The 25461-nt window shown below is 37.4% G+C and overlaps 1 protein-coding gene across 1 annotated transcript; it reads right to left on the minus strand.

The window, feature by feature from the left end:
* Positions 1 to 3205: 3205 nt before the first annotated feature.
* On the minus strand, positions 3206 to 4790 carry LOC145012226 (small ribosomal subunit protein uS8). Its single transcript, XM_078971022.1, has 4 exons — positions 4681 to 4790; positions 3718 to 3868; positions 3478 to 3638; positions 3206 to 3402 (listed from the first exon to the last, which is right to left on the minus strand). The coding sequence occupies exons 2-4, from the start codon at positions 3848 to 3850 to the stop codon at positions 3304 to 3306; spliced, it is 393 nt and encodes a 130-aa protein (XP_078827148.1). The 5' UTR covers positions 3851 to 3868; positions 4681 to 4790; the 3' UTR covers positions 3206 to 3303.
* Positions 4791 to 25461: the final 20671 nt, after the last annotated feature.

A 25461-nucleotide genomic window follows, 5' to 3' on the forward strand; every position in this document is an offset into this window, starting at 1 on the left:
ATTTGATTTTCTCTTAAATCACGAAAAAACATTAATTATAATATATTTACATAATAGGTTGAATTCGTATATGAATCTATTACAAACGCAAAACCAAAAATCCAATAACTAATTCCCTATATATTATGGAATTGGTATACTTTCCCTTCCTACTTTTTATAATTTATATTGCTTTCCATAACCACATATTTATTAATAATTATAAGCATGGGGAATATATTACAAAAGTATAATGAAAAACAGTCACTCATAGTTAATGCTAGAAGAATATGCTTCACATATACTCTTGCCACTTGCTCAAAAACTCATTCTTTATAATCAAACCAATCCTCATCACTTTTGTGACACTATTTTTATTCATATATTCCATTTTTTTAGATTCCCACATACATGAAGCTCCGGTGAAATTTAATATCGCCACCACCACCCTTGGCAGTGGGAATCAAGGCGGAGGAGTAGGTGGTGGTGGTGGTGGTTGTGGTATCAAGTTTTGTGGTGGTAAATGAAGCACTGAGACTATCTCGGGTGGCAACTACACAATCTTTGGCAGGATACAAGAAGATGCTATTTTTCTTTGTCTTTTTTTTTTCTTTAATGTTGTAGATGAGTTTTGAGGAGAAAATATATCTTTATGAGATATCTGGGTGTAAACTTTTATTGATTGTCAGAGCAATCGGAATTTATTGAAATGTTTTCAATTCGTATTTTAGAGAAATTCAATCCAATATTCAGGATTAAAAAAATATATATAAAGTTGTAATATTAGTATCATATGTTGTTTTTACAAGAACAATATATTAATTATATTTTAAAATTTTCGGAAGTTTTTTTGTATTTTTAGTAAATAGTAAGTTTTATAATTTTATTTCTTTTCATTCTATAATAAATAAATAAATACTTTATTTAGCTGGAACAAAAAAGACAATTTCACTAGAATAACTATTTATAAAGCATGAATATCAATAACGATACTTTCATAGCTATCACAAAAGAACCACGACTATTGCGAATAAAGGGTCATGAGTTTGGACTTTCACTTACATGAAAATACTTACGCATGAGCACTTTCAACCTAGTATCGATTTTCATATATTTAAAACCCAACCCAACACCTAAACCCGATGGATTCGGTTTTTCAGTTTTGGGTTTAAACCCAATACCCAATCAGAGCCTAAGTTATAAGTTTTGCAATTCATAACATAGAGAGGGTTTAGTATTGTATGCAATGGTCAATGTGAGACTCCTCAAACACTGCATAGTACATGAAAATACTTAGGTAGGGACCACTTTCGACCTAGTATCGATTTTCATATATTTAAAACCCAACCCAACACCTAAGCCCGATGGGTTTGTTTTTTAGTTTTGGGTTTAAACACAATACCCAATCACAACCTAAGTTATACGTCTTGCAAGTCATTACATAGAAAGGGTTTGATGTTGTATGCAATGGCCAATGTGAGATTTCTTAATCAGTGTATAAGAGTTGTCGAGGGTGAAGTTGTGTAATTGTGTGACGGATGATATGGGACGACTCTATGAAGATAAGGAGAATTTGGACGTTAGAAAGATAGGACATTTGTGAAATAACAAAAAAGGTGAGATGTTTGAAAAAAATGACCAAGAAAATTGATGTTTCAGAAAATGATCATGAGTTCTGTAGAGAGGGTCTATGCGGAACTTTAACTCTGAGGAATTTAAAAAGCTCTGAGGAAGTGACTATTGGCATTGGTAAATTAGTATAAACACAAAGAAAACTTAACAAATTTGAAAGGGTGCTGCGAAAAAATTGTGTTTGAAATTGAAAAAAATGTGTTTGAAATCGAAAAAACTTACAAAAAACGTCTTTTGTCCATGGTTATGCGAATTACAATTCCTGATAGGCATGTGTTTGAAGAACAATTATTTACATTCTTTGCAGAACTCGTGGTCATTTTCTTATATCATTTTTTCAAACACCCCCACTTTTTTGTCATTTCACAAATTTTTCCCAGAAATTTTTGAGCACAAAACCTCTCGTAGCAACGTCGAATGGTTTACCAACTCAACCAACGTGATACTTGTGATTTATTTACATTGATTTATATATAATATGTATAAAAAAAATTATGTATTCTATGAACTTTGGTTCGTTTTTTTTTATTTCTTAAATTTTACCAAACCGAATCCAAAAAGAAATTTCCTGTTTTTGAAAAACACAAACCGTCGTTTATACTATGGTTTCGGTTTTTCAGTTTCCAAATTCAATTTTGCTCACCCCTAAAATTACTTTATCTAAAAAATCATGAATTTTTTATTATTTTTCGGTGAATTATTTGCTTGTGCCTATCATTTAATGTTAATGTCATTTAATGTTAATGTCGTTTGTTATGATGATAACAAACATTAAACTCTAATCTTATATAATCGCTAACTAGTTTAGTTGGTATGAAAGATCTACTCTAATAAATAAAAATATTTTTATAATATGTTATATTTTCACTTATTTTGTAAAATATTATTTTATGGTTATTTTAAATTATTTTTTTTCATATCATTTTATTGGTTTTTCTATTTTATTAAATTTCATATAGTATTTTAATATAATAATTACACTAAATATAATAATAAATTGATATCAATTTTATTAATAGACTTACAATTCTAATTTTAAAATTCTCAAAATTAAAACTCAGTAGATTTTTTTTATTTATTTAAACTATTTGTTTAAATTATAAAAATAAAAATTAATACATTTTAAATTATTACTTCATTATTTTTTTTTTCTTATATATCCAAAGTATTCACCTTTATATTTAACTTTTTTAAAAATCATCACAACTGTAATAATTGTTATAACTTATGATAACAAAACAGCAAATTATTGGTAGCAATTATATAGCTTGATGATTTGTTTGTCACGTTCAAATTCCAAGTGAGAGGCTAGCTTCGCGTCGCCTATTTGATCAAACGAATGAAGTCAACGAATTGCAAGTGATTAGGATGGGAATTCAATTGATTGTGAAAGTAGCAAATTTTGATCAAATAGTTGTTCAAATTGACTTGAATATCCAAAAATATATTATTACTCTTTTGCCCTGTAGTTCCCAAACATTGATGGCTGCATTCAAAATTTATGTAGATCAAGAGACCATTTGAATCAGTCGATCAAAATCCATACATTATAACAGAATTCAAAAGCAAAAAAAAAAACATGAATAACGACAGATTGAATCAAATCAAAACCATTGATAACAAAATCCCATAAATATAATTTCTTTCACTCCCTACCCTAATAACAAACCATTACCAAAATCCCATAAATCCCTAGTAGAAGAAACCAAGCACTTTACCACCAACATTTTTCCTCCTAGCTTCTTCATGGTCCATGATTCCAGCAGATGTTGTCAACACAATGTAACCAAACTGCAAGTATTTTTATTTTTTGTTAATAAAATAAATAATTTATTTAGTATAATGTTGAAAATTGAAAATACTAACTTGTCTTGAAGGAAGAAGTCTTGCAGTCCATGGCTCAATTTCCTTAACTCCAACATCAAAACGAGGACTGATAACCCCACATTTGTTCAAACGCCCATTCAATTCAACCACAATCTTACCAGATCTATGGTCATCAACATACTCAAATTCACCAATATAACCTGTTGAAAATACAGTCATGTCATTTAATCATTTACTTTTTGAAAGAAAAAAAAAACAATTTTAATAAAAGGGGAATACCGTGTTTTTGCATAACCATAAGAAACTTGATGATCACTTTTGAAGATGGCCTGATCATGACCTGTCTTTTCCCCCTCTTTTCAGCATTGTACATGCTCTTAAGGGCATCATTCAGAACGCTAACTCTCACCATGTTGATAAATTCAAGTTTCTGCAACAAAGCAATATAAATAAAGCTATAAACATTACACTTCATATTAAAAAGTATCTTGCTTTCATCTTCATCTTCAAAGAAAAACAAAGAAATTGAAGACATGGCTTAGTGGAGTTGATTCTACTTTACTATGAATCGCTTATTTTAGAAGGCTATGCAGGAGTATTTTCTTTATTTATGGCTGATTTGGCTATTTTGGCATAATGTGGTGTTTTGGCACCTATGATCTAAGCTTCTGGTATATGATAGATAAACAAATACTTCTATGGTCGTTTGATAAGCCAATATCATTAAATCAGAGCCCCAGCATATCTTTACAAAATCGACAATTGTCCTTTGAAAAACTCATACACACAAAGGCAGTAACGCATTAGAAATGTATTACGCAATTCCTTAGTGTACATAACAAGTGATTACAACGAGATGAACAACCACCTGACAAGTGAGTTTGATTTTGATGTTGTACAGGTAAAATAAAATAGTAACAATACGAAAACGTCATGAGTTAACAAGCATTTCACTGATTTGGAGCACTAGAACACTAATCACTCTGGTATCAAACGAAAATCCAACATACAAGATCAAATCATCATTGCAAAAACAACAATGACAAAATAATCACATGAAAACAGGCTGATAGATCGTACAAACATAAAACTTAATCGAAACTAAAATAGTCAGCAAAAAAACGACGAGATCCTACTACACAAACAAAAAAGATCGAATAAGAATGACTATCCGTAGACGATATCTGTTTGTGTGTGTTTGTGTCTGTTTGTGTGTTAGTGAAAGTGGAAACTAGGGTTTACCTCGAAGGATATATGGAAGCGGCGTTTCTGTTGGAACTGTTATACGAGAGAATAGTCGGAGAGGGAGACATACCCATTAGGGTTTGGCTTTTATAGGGCATGTCAATCAGTATAACTTTTGAAATTTTCAGAAAAGCCCTTCAACTAACAAGTTTGTATTATTTTGATTGGTTCACTTATTTCTTGTCTTGTTAAAACCACCATCATCCATCGGAGAAACTTGTTACTTAAATGGTTTTTTTGGGTTACCATTTTGCGACCTGTCGAAGAAGTTAGGGATCAGCGAAATTGAGTAATCTAACTATTTTAATGGTTTTTTTTTTAAATTGCAATAAAAATAATTATGAAAAATGATTACTTGGTTTGGAATAATCCATTCTTGACTCATATTCGAAATGGGTATAGTAAATCGATCCGGTAATTTGGAACCTCTATAAATAACATTTTGAATCCATTTTGGACTCACATTCATTCCAGATAACATTCGGACATCAAACCAACTCAAACAATGTCTTCATCTAGCAATGAATTGATTAATTTTTTTGTGGATATTTTCCTTTTATTTTTATAATTATATATCTTTATTTATGATCATATGTTAAAAAGTAGATATGTATGTGTATTTAGTATGATTTGATGCGATTACATGGGTATTATTTATTTTCCTACGAATTTTAGTAGTTTTTAGGCTATTGTAAGATTATATGTAGATATATGAGCACTAAAACAACATATCTTTAAAACATCCGAATTCTAAAGTGTCTGAAACAATTCTGAAATAAGATCATGTCCGGAATATGTAGAACACATCTGGAATACATACAACTGTTTCATAATGGTATTCCAAAATGTTGATCCGGAATAGTGTTCCAGAATGCCCTCTATAACATATACTTAAGTATGAAACATGTAGCAAATGCCTACTTATAATTCTTTTTTATTATAGCATAACATATCATAGGAAGCGGTTGTGACTATCCTACATTCTTAAACTCAGTCGAAAAATCATGACCCCTTTACAACACACACCACAATGTGCGGCCATGTTTAAGGCATCATGTTTTGGTGCTTATGTTAACATGTTGATGGGTGTCGAATGTCACGCTTTACTATGTCATTATCTTATGTGCGAGAAATATACTACTTATCCTTATGTTGACTTATAGGAACTTCTATTTTCGGTAAACGACTATCGAGTTGCTTTGACAATAAAGCTTTCTGCTTTATTACATGGTTGCGATCTGGGGACTATTTCCACCTTACTTCGTATTCAACAAAGTTCATATTGTAACAACCCAAATTTACTACACATAATATCCATAGGAATTATCATAGTTTTCTTACAGTACACAATTTTATATAATTTAAAACCTTTACTTCCCATGAAAAAAATCACGGGTTTACAATAAAGTCTATCTGTTATATGAACAATAAGGAATTACAATAAATAGCAACCAACTATCTATTTCTTCCTTGTGCTCCTTTCATCTCTTCTGGTACCATGGTTGCTACATCTAGTGAGTTATTTTTATATCCTTTTTTATATTTTTTTTTCTCTTTTCATACTTTATCAACTAATCTTTTTCTTTCATAACATACACGGTTATTAACATGGTTTTATCATGCTCTTTCCACTCTCAACTTTCATCTTTCTACTCTTTCTTTTAGCATATTCTTATGTTTCATCTTTCTACTATTTCTTTTAGCCGATACTTATCTTTCATCTTTCTACTCTTTATTTTAGCTTATTAACATGGTCTTATTATACTCTTCTCCTGGCCTCTTGATAGGTTTTTCTCATACTCTGCACATACTCTAACTCTATTTATGTCTCTATATCTTCTCTTAGCATCTTAACAGGATTTCCTCATAGTTTGCACATACTCTAACTCTATTTATCTCTCTATCTCGTATGCATCAACATACTTTTCTCATATAGACCAAGTGGTCTCATCCCATACTCTATTATAAGGGAACAACATCCCATTTTCATTATTAAGCACACTCACCCGATTTTACTTTTCTATCTTATGATCCCCTCGTGGATCCTTAATCTTTATTCTTACTTTTTTAATCCCTTGCGGATTCCTTATACTCAGTCCATCACATATTACATCTAAGTTCTTACAAACAACGCTTTTATCTTGTTCTTCTCAAGGAACCTTTCTATATCTAGCAATACTCAATCTTGATTTTCGCAATAATCATTTATCTACATTCCCCAAGGGAATCATATATCTCTTTCCCCATATAGACATAATCTCATTCCCGAAATAATCATACTCTCTGTCCCCGTATGAACCACTACTCTATTCCCGAAGGAATCTTTATCTCTTGTCCCCGAATGAACCATACTATTGTCCCCAAATGAACCTTCCCTTTATTGTCCCTAAAGGATCCATGCTCTTGTTCCTATAGGAATCATACTCTTGTTCCCATAGGAATCATACTCTTGTTCCCATATGAACCATACCCTTGTCCTCGAAAGAACCTTACATCTCTTATTCCCGAAGGAACCATGCTCTTGTTATCGTAGGAACCATACTCTTGTCCCTGAAGGCACCATGCTCTTGTTCCTATGTGAACCATACTCTTGTTCCCATGGAACCATACTCTTGTCCCTGAAGGAACCTTACTCTTGTTCCCGTATGAACCTTATTATTGTTCCCATATAAACCTTACTCTTATTCTCATAGGAATATCTATCTCTCGTTCCCGAAGGAACCTCTATCTTTTTAACTTTATATTTATTATGTGACTCATCACGTAACACTGTCCCCGATGACAGTTTATCTCCATGTCTCGTCAAGGGACTGTCTAATATTTCTTTTCTAGTATTGAACTCATTAAGTACTTAATCTTTATCTATGACTATTATCATATATCATTATACACAATACTAACGATAGTTAGACATACTTACATACTCTTATAACTATATTGCATATAATTAGCTTATATCTATTTTCTCTATTTGGGTATTATAAAATACCATTTATCATCTAAGCCCATGTATTATGTGTTTACATACATGTTCTGCTACATGTATCTTACGTATACCTCTCACATACTCTTAATATGTGTACATGCTTTGTACGCACATATTCTTCATCTATCTTCATCTCATTACTTGGGACAATCGTTTAGTTCCCTATGCTCCAACATATATATATATATATATATATATATATATATATATATATATATATATATATAATCTATAGAGTGTGTGTGTGTGTGACATCCCCAATTTTACAGTTAGAAAAAGACCGATTTGTTTATGCTTTATTAAAAAATCAGAGTATACTTTTACAGAAATATGTTGCGAAATTTGTTCCTAAAATATGATAAAGAAATTATCAAAGCATTTCCGAATAAATGTATTTTCATTATATTACAAACTCAGGATGTCATTGTCAATACATATCAAAAGCATAAACAAAAACAATATAAACCACAAAACTACATAAGCCTCAAAAACAACATGGGCCTTACAATATTCTATTTATTTCTACTGACCTATAATCCATGATCTCTCATCGGATCATCGCATTTATGCTCTTGTGTCACTACTTGTATTACAAGAATCTAAGTGGGTCGAGCTTGGGAGCTTGGTGAGCACATAAGGTTTTCAATCTACAATAAATAAATTTATTATTTTCATCAAATCATTCAACTTGATTATCCGTTCCCGTTATCATCACTTTAAGTCTATAAAGCATCTATTAGAAGGGACCTAGCCTAAGAATTTTCATCGGGGTGGACAACATTGCTTTGGGATTCCTCGACAATACATGTCAAATAAGGCAATCATGATGGGATGGAGTACACCTAGTGAACACGTAGTTCAAATAAACACCTGCAGGTTGCAAGCATGCTAGCGTTCCAATGGACTGCCTAGAATAGTATGTGATTGTCATTTATATTCCACTAGATGACTGTATCATCGTAAACATCGAGGCCTCTCATCATTTTATTTCATCACACATCAACTATTTCATCTACATGTGTTTTACCCAACATGTTTGTAGATATAAAATACATGTACAATTTAAATCATAAAAAAATGTTTAAATCGTTCATCCATCATAAATCTCATGTAAACAGATAATATACACACTGTGACATCCCCAGTTTCACAGCAAAAAAAGATCGATTTTTTATGCTTTGTTTTCAAACCAGAGCAACCTTTTAAAGAAAAGTGTTGCGGAATTTGTTCCCAAAAAAACATGATAAATATGTTATCAAAGCATTTCCGAAGAAATGTATTTTATTCATTTTAAAACTCTGAGATGTCATCTTCAATACAGAAACATAAGCATAAACACAACTTCTATTCATTTACACTAGTGATCTACACCTCTTTAATCTCCCGGTGTAGTGTAGCTTTATATCGATACCTGTGATACAAATAAACCGAGTGGTCAGGTTGGGAAACCTGATGAGTACATAGAGTTTTCAACCCACAGTAATATAGTTATTATGTTTCATCATCAAATAATTAAATCATTTACCCATCCCCATTATCTTCTACATTCTTAAGTATATCCTCTATGAATCGTTTATCCCTTATTATTTATTCCTAGGGATTGTCCTAATGAATAGGCACAAAGTCCATCGTTGTCAAGGTTTATATATCAGGCACTAAGTCCATAGTTGTTAGGGTTCATCCAACAGACGGTAAGTCCATAGTTGTCAGGGTTTATCTCATTTATCGACAGTATTATTTTCGGGAGTCCACCTGCAATACATGTCAATGGGTTTTTAGAGTACATCAGATGAACACATAGTTTACAACACCTACAGGTTGCGAGCCTGCTAGTGTTCCATTGGACTGTCTATAATAGTCTGTGGTTGTCATCTATACTCTGCTAGTCGCTTGGGTCATCGTTTGGCTCATCGCTTATCACTATATTTTACCATTCATATATCATCGTTCCTCATTCATCTCATATTTCATCGTTCATCATTTATCTCATCTTTAATCTACCCATCTTTTATTCATCATAATTATAGGTATAATATATATATATATATATATATATATATATATATATAGTTTAAGACAAATAAAACATGTATATCTTTGTTCATCCAACACATATATCAAGAACACAAATAATATGCACACATAGCACGTAATTTATATTAAACAATTTATGTCTATGTGTAAGATGAAAGTAACTATACACTCATTTGTTAAAGTGATGATTCCAAACTAGGGCAACACTTCGCTTTTAACGACACCATTTTCCTTCGACGAAACCTAGCATTATTATCGCTAAGTTTTAGTCTAATATTTATTATGACTAATTATTAGTCTAGATTCATCACTAACTCAAAATATGCTTCATGATCTATCACGTAAGGAACAACCAGGTAGATCATATGTGACAACCCCAAATATATTGTCGTTACAAACCCTATTTTCACTAACGGAATGCGTCACTATATGTTATTTCTCGGTATTGTTTGGGTCGTCAATAAACAAATATCTAGTTAATTATATGTTCCGGTATTATCATAAGTAATTATAACTTGTAAATGTTAACCCCGTTTAACTAAATAGAGTTATATTACTTTTCAACCACTTCACCCGGGTAAAAATGTTTTAACCCCGTTAAACTTTAGCATCGGATAGCCGTGTATCGGGTGCAATACCCGAGACATATAAAAATGATTGAACACTACAATTAAACTCTTTTACCACATCTTCACCTCTCTCTCACTACTTTCTCTCTCTAGACCCGAAATCGACCCCAAATCCGCGAATTTCCGACTTCCAAACGTAAGGATTCATTCCCTATCTTAATCTAAACATACTTTACTGCATTTAGAGTCCAAAATCATAGAAAACAAGGAACAAAAAGGAGTTTACGGCCTAAGAAGCCCCTTAGGCCGTAAACCCCCAAAATCATGCCAAAGACCTTGTTTTTCCTTCCTTTAAGCTCATTGACTAATTAAGGCATAAACCTAGGAGAGTTTGGACACTAAAACACAAGTAAATAAAGCTTAATGGTGAGTCACTATTACACTTCTACGATAAATGGCTTTCAAAGATAGAAACACCATATTTCTTAAAGATTTTCATTTACTATACAGTTCTGGAAAATATGGGATTTTCTAGGTTTTACCACTACTTATGATTACAAACTTCAGTTTTCGTACTAATGATTCTAATGCTTTTTATACAAGAACTCACACTAAACTCTTATGACCTCACCAGCTTTATGTTGATATTCTTTTCAAAATAACTTGTATCTTCAGGTTAAAGATAGACAGGTACAGCTGCAACATTTTTGGAGAAGATGGAGTATGCAAGACCCATCTCTTATTTTTGTTTACTTTTGGTGTTTGTCAAACATTACAAAACACACTTGTAAATACACTTACTATGTAAATGAAATGGTTGTATGTTTCTTGCTTTTACTATTATACAATTGTGATGATACTGTACACTACGTCATCCACCCCGAAACGTATTCCGCCGTTATCGATTTTGGGGTGTGACATCATATCCGAGGTAGGGTCCGTTTGGTATACGAAGTATACTATTTGGAAATCTCACTTTAAACACCTTACTAAATCACAGCCTAAACATCATCCTCGTAAGTAGATCAATCAGTATAACGACTTTGAATCACTGATAAATTTTATTTATAAGTTCATAATAACAATATTATAAGCTATATTTAAAGTAGGGTAGCATAACTTACTTAGCTAGGAGCCGGGCTCTGCAGGGGCAGAACTTCGTCGCTGAATCTTTCTGAGAAAGATTCTTGAATGGTGCAAGAAACATGAGAGCCTAAAGGCTCTTATTTATAGTAATTGAATTTTCAAAAACCACCGTCTATATTTACGTAAATGACTAAACACGCCTTTATAATATTATTTTAAATAGATTTAATGATATTTGTACTAAACTAATATCGAAAGTACTCAACATTAGTCTTATAACGACCGCATCGTCAATACCTTTCTAATGATATATACATATGTATATATATGTATACGTATATATGATTTACACTTTATTTTAATACATAAATGTACCATTAAAAATTATAACTCGTTCATACGAACTCCGTTTTTTTTTACGTTGTTTATATCCACGCATAGCTATCGATGATATCTACAAATTTCGCTTAGCCTCCTTCGGCTAATTTTGAATTTATACTTTTGTCCATATTTTTATAAAATTAAATAGTTTTGCTAAAATCATAACTCTCTTGTACGGACTCCATTTTTGGCATTTTTTTCTCAAAATTCCTATTTTAAGGAGTACTATGATTTTCATTTTAGTCGCATTAGCTGCGTAAGAAGTCCTTGCTACATTTACCTAACTGACTCGCGAATACCATTACATATTACTAAGACCAGATAATTATTTGAATGAGAGGTCCTGCCCTACAACGGTTAGACTCAAACGAGAGCTGCGAAATAAGGCTAGACCTAACCTTCTGAAATTATATACTCCTTACAATATGTAATGTAATGTAATGTATTCGTTTACTATTTACCTAAAGATAGTTGGGACTCCTAATAACACAAAGCAAGCAACATTCTAGCATTGAGTAACCCAAACCAAACATACCTTATCTAGGTTATCACATCACTTAACTAATAAGCATTATCATGCAGTTCAATAAGCATATTCAACAGGCATATTAGGCATCTTCCTAGATCCACAACCTTATTCTAGCATGCAATTCTCATACTCACATCATAACATAACATAAAATGTATAGGTATCTTGGGGAAAACTTACTTGAGCTCGGTCGGTTGCACGCACCACACACTTTGTTCGTTCTCGAAACTCTTTACTTTAACTATTAGAAAAACTATTTTCTTATGAAAATCTTTCAAACCCTCGATTTGAGTCCGGACACTCCTGAAAGTGTGTCTGAATCCCTCAAACAAAGGCTCTGATACCAACCTGTAACATCCTAATTTCCGAGGCCAAAAATTTCATTTTAATATAACGATTTAAAAGAACATTTATAAGAAAACATTACCAAGTCACATCATTTCATAAACCATAACCGTATGTCTCAAAACCATATCATAAAAATAGTATTAATGTCAGAGTACAATCCCAAGAATCTCATGATGCAGAAATCCTGTGTGTGTAGGATGCACTGCTACCGTGCCGACTCCTTTCCCTTCGATAAAGAAGTACCTTAAAACAAAACTAAAAAACTATAAGCACAAAGCTTAGTGAGTTCCCCCGTCATACCACATACCATACATAACACATACTTCCAAGCATATTTGGGTGTCCGACTTACCCTCTTGAGCATACCTGGGTGCTCAACCTACCCCTGTTAGGCATATGGGGGTGCCTAATCCACCCATGTCATACATACCGGGGTGTCCGACCTACCCCTCAGGTTTATCTCAACCGATTACAGGGACTAATTCACCCACTACTACCACATAAAACATAACATAATCATATTTTCAGGTATATTGGGGCCCCCGTCCTACCCCTTGGCCCTATCAACCGGATATGGGGACTATTCCCCTTACTTCCACTATCACGTAATATCATATCAAGCTAGCACATAATCATAACAGATAACAACATATCAGACAATTATCTATACTATAACTCTTACTAGTGGGCCGGCCTTGGTGCCTTCGACCCATTTCTACTTAAAGGTAACTCACCTCAATGTCGTGAAGTGTCTAAACTATCCTCGATGCATGGATCAACTCCTCTCAACTCCTACACATAACAATCTTCCTTAATTACCATTTCATATGTAACATCCAAAGTCTTAAAGCCCATGAAAGGAAAGAAAAGCCCTAATTTAAGGGTCGACTCGGCGAGTCCAAGGAGGGACTCAGCGAGTCCGAGCGGGATCCGGGTCGAGGTGTAAGCAAGGTGACTCGGCGAGTCTGGTCTGTGCGTGGAAAACCCTGAATTCGGGACTTGGAGCCTATATAAATGTCTTAATCTTCTTCCTAGGGTTCCTTACTGCCTCTTTAGCCCTGGATATCAAACCCTAGCCGTCACATCTCCTAGTTGAGCCTTGGAAGGTGCATTAAAGCTTGGAAAAGGAAGAAGGAACTTGTAGGAGCAAGAAGGAGCTATAGATCTGGGATTGTGAGTTCATTCTGAGCACTTGGAGGTAATAAATTAGTTCCTGGACCCTTTTTGCACCTAGATCTATGTGTGGTTGTTGGGGCTCTTTAGCCATAATGTTATTATTTTGAGTTAGAAGCCGGATCTGGAGTTGCTATTTCAGATCCAAGTGTGTTATGGCCTGGAGAAGCATAAAGTATCAGCCATTAAGTCGATTTTGAAGCCCCTTGGCCTTACACCCTAGTTTATGGCATATTTTGCCTAGATTTCCTTCTCTACACGTAAAGTTTGCAACTTTACGTGTGGAATAGGCTTGGGAAGGGTGGATCTATAGTTTGGAGTCCATGCATGACTCAAAAATCCTCTGCATGTAAGGAGAACTGAAGGGACTCGGCGAGTCCTTTGAGTGGAATCGGCGAGTAGCATGAAGTTGTGGAGAAACTCGACGAGTGGGATGAACAACTCGTCGAGTCGTATGAAGATTGCCTTGTACTCGGCGAGTCTGTTCTTGGACTCGGCGAGTCAGGTCGCGAAAACCCCAAACCCTTCAAGTTATGACTCGAATCAGTGAGTCGGGTGAAGACTCAGTGAGTTGGATAGGTCTGGACTTAGAAATCGGTAGACTCGACGAGTCATGGACTGACTCGGCGAGTCGGTCATGAATGGAAGGAATCTGAACATTATGAACTTGGCGAGTCAGTAGGGTGACTCGGCGAGTAGGGTTGACCTGGAAGGTTAACTTTGACTAGGACTTTGACTTTGGACCAGGGTGGACTTGGTTGTCTTTCAGGGGTCAGTTAGACTCAGTGTTGCATTGATATTGGTAGTTCGGGGAGCAAGGGGAGCAGGAGTTCCGTGAGTTGTCAGGAAGCAACTAGTGAGATCATCAGCAAGTTCAGCCAGTGCAGGTGAGTTTCCCTTTGTGTGAATGGGTCTAAGGCCACAATGCCGGCCCATGTAGTTATGAGTAGAAGACCCAGGGGTTAGCCCTAGGCACATTATGCTAGTATTATTTTCAGGACGAGGTCCAGTGATAGCGGGCGGGTGCCCAAGGAATTGTTTATATGATAGTTATACTTGTTGTCTGTGTGATACATGTATGTGCCTGGTAGGGAGGTGAGTGTGGGCGAGGTCCCGTATCTCACCAGTAGCAGAGTGTGGATGGGGTTTCATATCTCATTAGTAGCAGAATAGGGGCGAGGCCCGAACTAGAACAGGAGTGAGAGTGGGCTAGGCCCGTACCTCACTACCATTAGTAATGTGGACGGGGTTCCATGACTCATCAGTAGCAGGACATGGGTGAGGCCCAGGATAGGCGAGGCCTTAAGACAGAACCAATTGTATATGTTAGTTATGTGTTATTATTTGTTGGCGGGCGAGTCCCTGTGACAGGCGGGGCCTAAGTAAAACATATATGTATCCGAGCGGGGCTCGAAGCCAGGCGGGGCCGTTGTAGCGAGCGAGGCCCGAGGTAGGGGGCGAGGCCCAAGTTAAGGGGTGTGGCCCCGTATGTGCAGTATGTGGTTATGCATGGTATGTGGTAGGGTGGGGAACTCATTAAGCCTCGTGCTTACGGTTTTCAGTTTTGGTTTCAGGTACTTCCGGTAGCGGAGGGAAGAGCTCGGGGTGATCGCATGGCACACACCATAGATTAGACAGCCTGGGAATGTTTACTCTGATAATAAACATGTGTTTTGAAAACTTATACTCATATTATGTTTTGGAATGATGACTTTACTTTAAGTAATGATTTATTAAAAGAAATTTTTGGTCTTAAATTTTGGGTCATTACAAGTTGGTATCAGAGCCTTGGTTTGAGGGATTCGGGCATACTCTCGGGTGTGCCTGAACTCAAACTGAGGGGTCGGATAAAAAGTTTTCAAAAGCGAAAAGATAGTTTTGTAAAGAGAGTTTTGAGAAAGAAAATGGCTTTATAAAAGTAAAAAGAATTCAGAAAGAAAAGAACTTTGAAAAGAGAAAAGAGGTGTGGTGCATGCAATCAACCGAGCTCAAGTAAGTACCCCAAAATACCCATACAAGTTTATGTTTTGATTATCAGTTAATAGAACAACATGCTAGATTAGGACTAAGGATCTAGGGAGGATGCCTTATGTGCTTGTTATATGTGCTTTTGATCTGCATGATAGTGCTGAATAGTCAGTAGTAGGATAGCCTAATTAGGTTATGCCTGAGTTTATGAGTTGTGTTGTATGCTAGTTCAGATTCTTGTTATGTGGATATGATTGCTTGAGTATGTTATGGTTAGATTTTCCCCTTTTCTGAATGCTGCTTGCTTTGTGCATTGTGGGATTCTAAGTGATGGGAGTTAGCCATTAGGTGGATACGTCACGTCACATGTGATCAGGGTTGAATAGTCTCAGAGTGTTGGATTTGGTCCTATTGCGCAACTCTTGTTTGAGTCCAACCGTTGTAGGAACGAGTCTTTTACTTGAAGGATTATCTGAGCCTCGTCACATGTGATGGTATCCAGGTGATGGCTAATTGGCATTGCGAGGAGGCCTTCAGCAGCTAAGGACTGGTTTGAGTTGAGTCAAAGGTTTCCCTAGGGTAAGCCTAAGATGAGGTAGTGCTGGGAGCAGTAGAAGTAGAAAGGGGACCTGGTGGAGTCAAAGCAGTTCCTGAGGAAAGTACGGATAGATATGGAAGGTAGTATGGGCCTATACTACTGAAAGCAGAGGATCTGTACTCGATTCGGGAAAGGCCGAGACAAGACCGGGAACCTGGTAGTGAGTATGTTTGGTCTCGCAGCAGTGAGGAGTATTCTGATAGTGGTTATGTTGTATGTTTCAGTATTGTGACATTGCAAGAGGGACCAGCAGGCGGATCAGGCACCGGAGAGGGATTAGGCTCGGGTTTAGGGGCCGAGCAGCTCGAGGAGCGGATGAGAGAGTTGATATAAGCGGAGGTTACGCGCAATATTCTAGCTCAGACTCCTGTGATCTTTGGCATGGTCAAGGAGGGTATATTGGAGATTTTGGATGAGAGGCTGGGAGCCTTCCGTACTGAGATGATGGCTTTGTTGGGAGCACGTACCTTGACATTTCGGGAGTTCAGGGCTTGCGGGGCACCAAATTATCATGGGGCTAGGGACCCCATCGCTAGCAGCAGATGGTTGGCTGATGTTGCCAACGCATTCCGTACGAGCCGGTAACCTGAGGAGGACAAGGTCAGACTCGCTTCCTGTCTTCTGAAGGACAGAGCGAGGGATTGGTGGGAGGAGATTGGTCACGCTTTGGGTGATGATGCCGCGTTGGACGCGATGACTTGGAGTGATTTCGCAGCGAGGTTTAGAGTGGAGTTTTCGCCGATTATTGAGGTGCAGCAGTTGGCCCGGGAGTTTCAGGACTTGACGCAGACTACTGAGACTGTGGCGGAGATCACCGCCAAGTTCAGGGAGAGAGCCCTTCTTGTTCCGCAGTATGTCGCGGATGAGGAGATGAAGAAGGCCCGATATCACGAGATGTTGAGGGCTGACATCAAGGAGTTCGTGAGCAGGTCCGACTGTAAGACACTGGAAGATATGATTTCTCGGGCCAGGGAGAGGGAAATTCATTCGGAACAGATCCGGAAGAGGAAGCCGGATGAGGTTCAAGTAGCTGCGAGTTCGGGCAAAAGGCCCAAGGGATCGGATTCGAGGTCGAGGGATTATCAGGACCGCAGTCGATGCGGAAGGTGTGGCAGGATGCACGGGGGCGCGTGCAGGAGTGGTAGTGGTGGTGAGTCTCGCTGTTTCAGGTGCGGTCGGATGGGTCATTTTAGCAGAGATTGTACTCCTACCATCACTCGGGGATCAGACTTGTTATGTTTTCACTTCAATCAGCCGGGCCACAAGAAGGCCTAGTGCCCCAGTTTGTTTTCAGCAGGACGGGTGATGGCACCCGCCCCTGCAACTTTGAGGATCACAGACGACCGTCAGGGCCGTGCGGAGGCGCCTGCAGTTGGAGGCAGGGCTTTTCATATGGCTACTCTGGAGATGCGAGCAGCGCCGGACATTGCAGGTATGCAACTTCCGTTTTCTGTTCTTTTATTTTGTGCATGATTATATTGTTATGGTTCTGCATCATTAGCGGTTGAGCATTTTATTTTCGAGCGGGTTCATTATGATCGAGTTATATGCCATTTGCATACCTTGGTTATTGGTTAGTAATTAAGGAATGGGTTGTATCGAAGAAGGTTACTTTGAGTGCAGTATCCGTAGCATGCCTTGGAGAGACTCGGTATGTCTCGCTAGTTCGAAGCCGTATAAGTTTTGGAATGGACAGGTTAGATCCTTAGCTATGGTAAGCTTGGGATTCCTCAGCGGATTGATTATGGTAGCAAGGATTGGGGCTTCTGCTCATCGAGCATCGAGGCGTGAGCAGGATCGAAGTGGGGGAGAATCCTCCGAGTGTATAATGGTAAGGGCACGCGAATCCAGATCGGGTATATGATTCTGAGAAGGAAAGAAGGTAGTTCAGCATTTGACGAATCGAGTAGTTCAGGGTTGGGAGTTGAGAACTTCCCATCAGTGCGTGCGTGTAGAGGGTAATGGTGGGTATGTGGTTCGGATTCAGGTTAAAGGTCCGTAGGGAGGACTCGTGTGAGTCGGAATGGAGATCTTGAGGTCAATTAGCAGGAGATGTTTTCGTGTTAGCAGTCAGTGGTGGAAAGTGAGGTAAGACTACGGGGCGGCCGTAACATTCAGTAGCAGTCGGTGGTGGAAGTGTTGTCAGACTACGGGGCAGCCATAGCATTTCGTAGTAGCTTCATTGGCGGAGTCGGGGCGAGGCCCTTATCTCCTAGCATTCTAATAGGGATCAGGATGGGTAGTGGTTGAGAATGGTAGGGAGGGGAGACCTTGGTGTTGGATAAGGTGTCTAAGTCCATAACTATTTCTGGTATGTACTTGACCCGACCCGACATGGTCCATTTGGGTTGCATGGCACCATGCAATTGGATAGACTAAATGAGAGAAATAATACTTGGAGATTATTAATATATTATAAGTTCTAATATATTAATAATATTATTTGATTAGTTTGATCAAGAATTAATTTAGAATTAATTAAGTGATCAAAAGATAACTAATTAAATATATGGGTTGATTATGTAAATCATCCATATCTTGTATAGTGGGCTAAGAGGCTCCATGGATTATCAAGTTGGGTTCCACCCATAGGATACTCCATGGATTCTCCATGGGAGTTACAAACCCATGGGTCATGGAAATGAAGAGTCATGACACATTAGGGTTTACATGGTGTAACCCTAGATGTGTCAACACTATATAATAATCATATTCTCCACCAAAATTGGTTACACTAAGGAAACTGTGACATCCCCAAAATCACGGCCAGAAAAGACCGATTTTGTTTATGCTTTATAAAAATCAGAGTACTTCATTTTATAAAAAGGTTGCGGAATTTGTTCCCAGAAAAACATGGTAAATACGTTATTAAAACATTTTCGAAGAAACGTATTTATTTCATTTTAAAACGTTTGGGATGTCATCGTTAATACAGGAACATAAGCATAAACAGAACTTACAATTATTCACACTAGTGGTCTACATCTCTTTAAATCTCTCAGTGTAATGTCACTTCATATCAACACATGTGATATAAATAAACTGAGTGGGTCAGGTTGGGAAACCTGGTGAGCACATAGGGATTTCAATCCCACAATGTTATACCATATATATAGTTTAAAATTCACAAAATATACAATTTCACCATACATATATATAAACAATTCTTATCCCACCTCGTCGATCCTCGCAACGAGGCTATCCATACTCTCGGACCTAAGATTAGTCGTTTTACCTACTCCATACTCTCGGATCAGAAATGAACGAATTTACCAAATCCATACTCTCGGATTAAAGATGAATGATTATGCCTAATCCATACTCTCGGACTAGGGACAATAGCTAATCCATACTCTCGGATTAACGACGAATGATTATGCCTAATCCATATTCTCGGACTAGGGACAATGACTATGTCTAATCCATACTCCCGGATAAGTGACATATACTAACTTCTATTCTCTGAGTTTAACTCACTTGTACTCGTAAGAATATACTACCCAATATTCCTCATATTTAATTTAGGTCTACTCTTTATCCTAAATTATCAAATATAATCAGGTATGTTCTTTAACACGAATTTCAAGCAACATCAATTAACTCGCACATAAACATATAATTAATACTTCAATCAATACTTGTATTAAAATCATGTTCATGAAAGGGACTATGCACTCACCTGAGAAGGTGGTGACTCGGTACTCGGACAGCGCTTCGTTTACTTTAAAATAATTTCCTTCGACGAAACCTAGTATTATCACCAATAGATTTTAGTCTATTATTTGTCGAGACTAATTAATAGTCTAGCTATTATTACTATTATATAAGCGTTAAAAAAATACTTATATAACCCGTAATAATAGCCCAAGTATTTATTATATGTTCTTAATAACGTTAATATAATTAAATAAAAACTATATTAAAAATAGCGTAGGCGTAGCTCACTTACAGCGAGTTTTATAGAAAACCAGGCTTTGCTTGTAGTAGCGTTTCCGAGCCAAAAAGCTCTTCTTCTTGGAGCCGTCGAGCACTCCGGGGCTTCCGCCTCGTGCTAGGGAGGTTCCCTAGGCTTTTCGGGGGATTTCGGGGCTAGAGAGAGGTTCTAGAGAGAGAGAGTAAAGAGAAGAAAGAATGGGAAATGTGTGAAGAAAATGAGGGTGGGAGAGGTGGTATTTATAGGGTGAAAATGGCTGAACTTGGTGCCACATGTCACCATCTAGTGGCAAGACTTGGGGAGAAAGCATGGCCAAGATTGTGCCACATCACCCATTTTCGCACAACACACTTCCGACTTCTAAAATCCGTAACTTTCACATACGACCTCCGTTTTTGACGTTCTTTATATCCACGCGTAGGTAAAAATAATATCTACAACTTTCATTTTGACTCCGTCGGCTAATTCTCGACCGATCTTAAATTTAACAATACGAGGCGTTTAGACTGTTAAATGACCGCGAAGAATTCGTAACTCCTTCATACGGACTCCGTTTTCGTCTGTCTTTTTACCATTGAGTTCCTATTAATGAGATCTTCAACTCTCATTTATTTCACATAAGCCAAAAACCGCTCGAACTAAAATTCGAGTTTCGGGTTGTACACTGCTAAGCCGAATCTTAGAAAAATCATAACTTCCTCATACGAAGTCAGATTTGGGCGTTCTTTTTATCGACGCTCTTAGTTTAACATATTCTATGACTTTTGTTTAGATTGCTAAGGCTAAAAAGTCTTATATCATAAATTCACTATTTACGTCTTCCAGTGTCGTGCCGGTTTTGCCGTAAAACTTCGGCGGGCCATAACTTCTTCGTTATAACTCGGATTTCGGCGTTCTTTATATGTACGGAAACCTTGTGACATATTCTAAAACTTGGTTAAGAATATTCATTCTAAATAATCTTTTGTTGAAAAGTCATTTTTGACCCCTATTGCCTCTAAATTGACTAGCCCGGATCTGCGGGCGTTACAATTATCTCCCCCTTAGGATGATTACGTCCCGGAATCATCAACAAAAAAAGGATCGTATAATGACTCCATACATCATCTCTTCATCCTAGGTAATAATTATAACTTCTTTATTCCTTCAAGTCTATCTCTTAGACTTATTGACTGTAAGCAGTACTTGATCGTGCACCTGCTCTCTACCTCATATTAGACTCCAAATTATGACCTATCATCATGTGATGTATGTTTAGACTTAGGTCTCTTAAATTCTAAAACATACTAAGCCTTCCTTCATGTTCTAATGTGATATAATCATACTTTAACATGTAGCATTTCTAGCTACCAACGAGCACGATACTTCTATTGATCGCTTTGATTTTTAATCGTTTGGTTTAAGTTGGATGCTATATCAAACTTGGTTCTCTGAACCACGTAACCTACTCATCGTAGTCGGACTCAAGGTGATATGACCACTAGGGTCGGGATAACAACAATCTTCTTAGTCATTACCGAAACAATGGTAACGACATACTTGAATAAAACGAAATCAATTACTGGCTTCTTGGTAACCTTGTGACTTTCCCTGATCCAAGTGTGAGTCCTGTGCTTCCGGTAGTATAGGCCTCTACTACCATTCACACCTACTCATACTCGTCCCAAGTATTGTCCCGCAATTTTTCCAAGTCACCATACAAGAAAACCATACAACAACTTAACACATCAGATAACAAAACAAAGGTTTTATATTATTTCTTGAAACTGTTACATAGGTGTTCAAGTTCACCCTAGACTATGCCTCTAACGGGCTACATCGTGAGGTACTATCTACACGATTACTCCATAACTCGATCCTCGGATGTCAAGCCTTCACTCTTGAATCCTTGCATTGTCATCTGCTTCGTCAAGGATCATTTGAAATGCTCTCGCCTTTGGCTTTGGTGGCACATTTGGCTTTGTAGCCCCTTCTCTCTTTGGGCAGTCTTGTTTGAAGTGTCCTTCTTCTCCACACTTAAAGCAGACTTCTCTCTTGGTTGTGCATTCGCTGACGTAATGACCAGTCTTCCCGCATTTAAAGCATGTTGTATATTTAGAGCATTTCCCGATGTGCTTCTTTCTACACTTGTCACACCATTGCGTTCCTTCTTCAAACTTCGAGAATTTTCTCTTCTCGCTGGACCTTGAAGATCCTTCAAACTTTCTCTTCTCGCCAACCTCCATCTTGCTGGAGGTTCTTCCCTTGATCATATCTTCGACAGACTTGGCAGCCCAAATAGCTGCCTCTAGAGTAGGTGCTTGACGCACTGGCACCGCGTACTCCCATGGAAGTCCTGTTACGTACTTGTCGATTTTCGTCAGCTCATCCGGAACAAGACGCAAGGCGAACTCCATCTTCTCTGTGAAGTTGTTGGTGTATTCATCGATTGACATGCTTCCCTTCTTCAAGGTTAGAAACTGGTTCTCTAGCTCAAGCAGGTTTTGAGCTGAGCAGTACTTTCGTTTGAATTGCACCAGAAATTTTGCCCATGTCAGTTGCAGAGGCTCATTAGGGCTCAGAGTCTTCCCCAAGGTATTCCACCAACGTACAACGCCTCCTCGAAACTGACGCACTGCAAATGTGGTCTTTAGCTTCCCTCTACAACCGCATGTCATGAAGGCTAACTCCATCTCCGAGATCCAATCCATGACCCCGATCGAATCCTCCTTTCCAGTGAAAGTCGATGGCTTGCAAGTCAGAAAATCCTTGTACTTGCATCCATTCCTCTCGACCTCGTCATCTTGGTTGTTTTGTCGAACTATTGGTGGGTTGACTTGACCAACAGTCCCACTGTAGTTTCCTTCCTCAGTCTGCCCTTCATTCAACTCGAGCTGTTCGATCTGAATAGTGGCTTCCTCACGATTTTGCTGGAGCAAACGTCTAGTTTCCTCCATTTGACGATCCAACATCGCTTGGATCATCGCTTGCACTCCGGCCATTGTGACTGGCTCAGCGGCGGCTTCCATCACCGGTATTTGCTCAATCACTGGGGGTTGGTTTCTGTTCCCATTTGCATTCACATTTCCGCTACGGGTTCTTGCCATCTTGATCTATACACCAAATAAGGTGAATCTAGATCTTTACTTAGGATTGACAGTTAAATCATCCTTATCACTCCGAAACGTTTATATGCTAGTTCTAATATCGTAGTCGTACGTTTAGAATCCTAAACACATAAGGTTTCCAGATCCGGTGGGCAACAGACCATAGATCCGAACAAGTAACAGCATATCAGGCACAAGTATTTAGCACATAAAAGCATTTTAGGCATAATTCCTAAAATAAGCTAGTGCTCACACCTCACAATCATCGCTTAGCATTCTAAGTTTAAGTCTAGAAATAAATCCATATTCCTAGTTCGCTTAAACTAATGCTCTGATACCAACTGTGACATCCCCAAAATCACGGCCAGAAAAGACCGATTTTGTTTATGCTTTATAAAAATCAGAGTACTTCATTTTATAAAAAGGTTGCGGAATTTGTTCCCAGAAAAACATGGTAAATACGTTATTAAAACATTTTCGAAGAAACGTATTTATTTCATTTTAAAACGTTTGGGATGTCATCGTTAATACAGGAACATAAGCATAAACAGAACTTACAATTATTCACACTAGTGGTCTACATCTCTTTAAATCTCTCAGTGTAATGTCACTTCATATCAACACATGTGATATAAATAAACTGAGTGGGTCAGGTTGGGAAACCTGGTGAGCACATAGGGATTTCAATCCCACAATGTTATACCATATATATAGTTTAAAATTCACAAAATATACAATTTCACCATACATATATATAAACAATTCTTATCCCACCCCGTCGATCCTCGCAACGAGGCTATCCATACTCTCGGACCTAAGATTAGTCGTTTTACCTACTCCATACTCTCGGATCAGAAATGAACGAATTTACCAAATCCATACTCTCGGATTAAAGATGAATGATTATGCCTAATCCATACTCTCGGACTAGGGACAATAGCTAATCCATACTCTCGGATTAACGACGAATGATTATGCCTAATCCATATTCTCGGACTAGGGACAATGACTATGTCTAATCCATACTCCCGGATAAGTGACATATACTAACTTCTATTCTCTGAGTTTAACTCACTTGTACTCGTAAGAATATACTACCCAATATTCCTCATATTTAATTTAGGTCTACTCTTTATCCTAAATTATCAAATATAATCAGGTATGTTCTTTAACACGAATTTCAAGCAACATCAATTAACTCGCACATAAACATATAATTAATACTTCAATCAATACTTGTATTAAAATCATGTTCATGAAAGGGACTATGCACTCACCTGAGAAGGTGGTGACTCGGTACTCGGACAGCGCTTCGTTTACTTTAAAATAATTTCCTTCGACGAAACCTAGTATTATCACCAATAGATTTTAGTCTATTATTTGTCGAGACTAATTAATAGTCTAGCTATTATTACTATTATATAAGCGTTAAAAAAATACTTATATAACCCGTAATAATAGCCCAAGTATTTATTATATGTTCTTAATAACGTTAATATAATTAAATAAAAACTATATTAAAAATAGCGTAGGCGTAGCTCACTTACAGCGAGTTTTATAGAAAACCAGGATTTGCTTGGAGCAGCGTTTCTGAGCCAAAAATCTCTTCTTCTTGGAGCCGTCGAGCACTCCGGGGCTTCCGCCTCGTGCTAGGGAGGTTCCCTAGGCTTTTCGGGGGATTTCGGGGCTAGAGAGAGGTTCTAGAGAGAGAGAGTAAAGAGAAGAAAGAATGGGAAAGGTGTGAAGAAAATGAGGGTGGGAGAGGTGGTATTTATAGGGTGAAAATGGCTGAACTTGGTGCCACATGTCACCATCTAGTGGCAAGACTTGGGGAGAAAGCATGGCCAAGATTGTGCCACATCACCCATTTTCTCACAACACACTTCCGACTTCTAAAATCCGTAACTTTCACATACGACCTCCATTTTTGACGTTCTTTATATCCACGCGTAGGTAAAAATAACATCTACAACTTTCATTTTGACTCCGTCGGCTAATTCTCGACCGATCTTAAATTTAACAGTACGAGGCGTTTAGACTGTTAAATGACCGCGAAGAATTCGTAACTCCTTCATACGGACTCCGT

Source organism: Lactuca saligna, chromosome 8, assembly GCF_052625555.1.
Source record: "Lactuca saligna cultivar CGN05327 chromosome 8, ASM5262555v1, whole genome shotgun sequence".
NCBI lineage: Eukaryota > Viridiplantae > Streptophyta > Magnoliopsida > Asterales > Asteraceae > Lactuca > Lactuca saligna.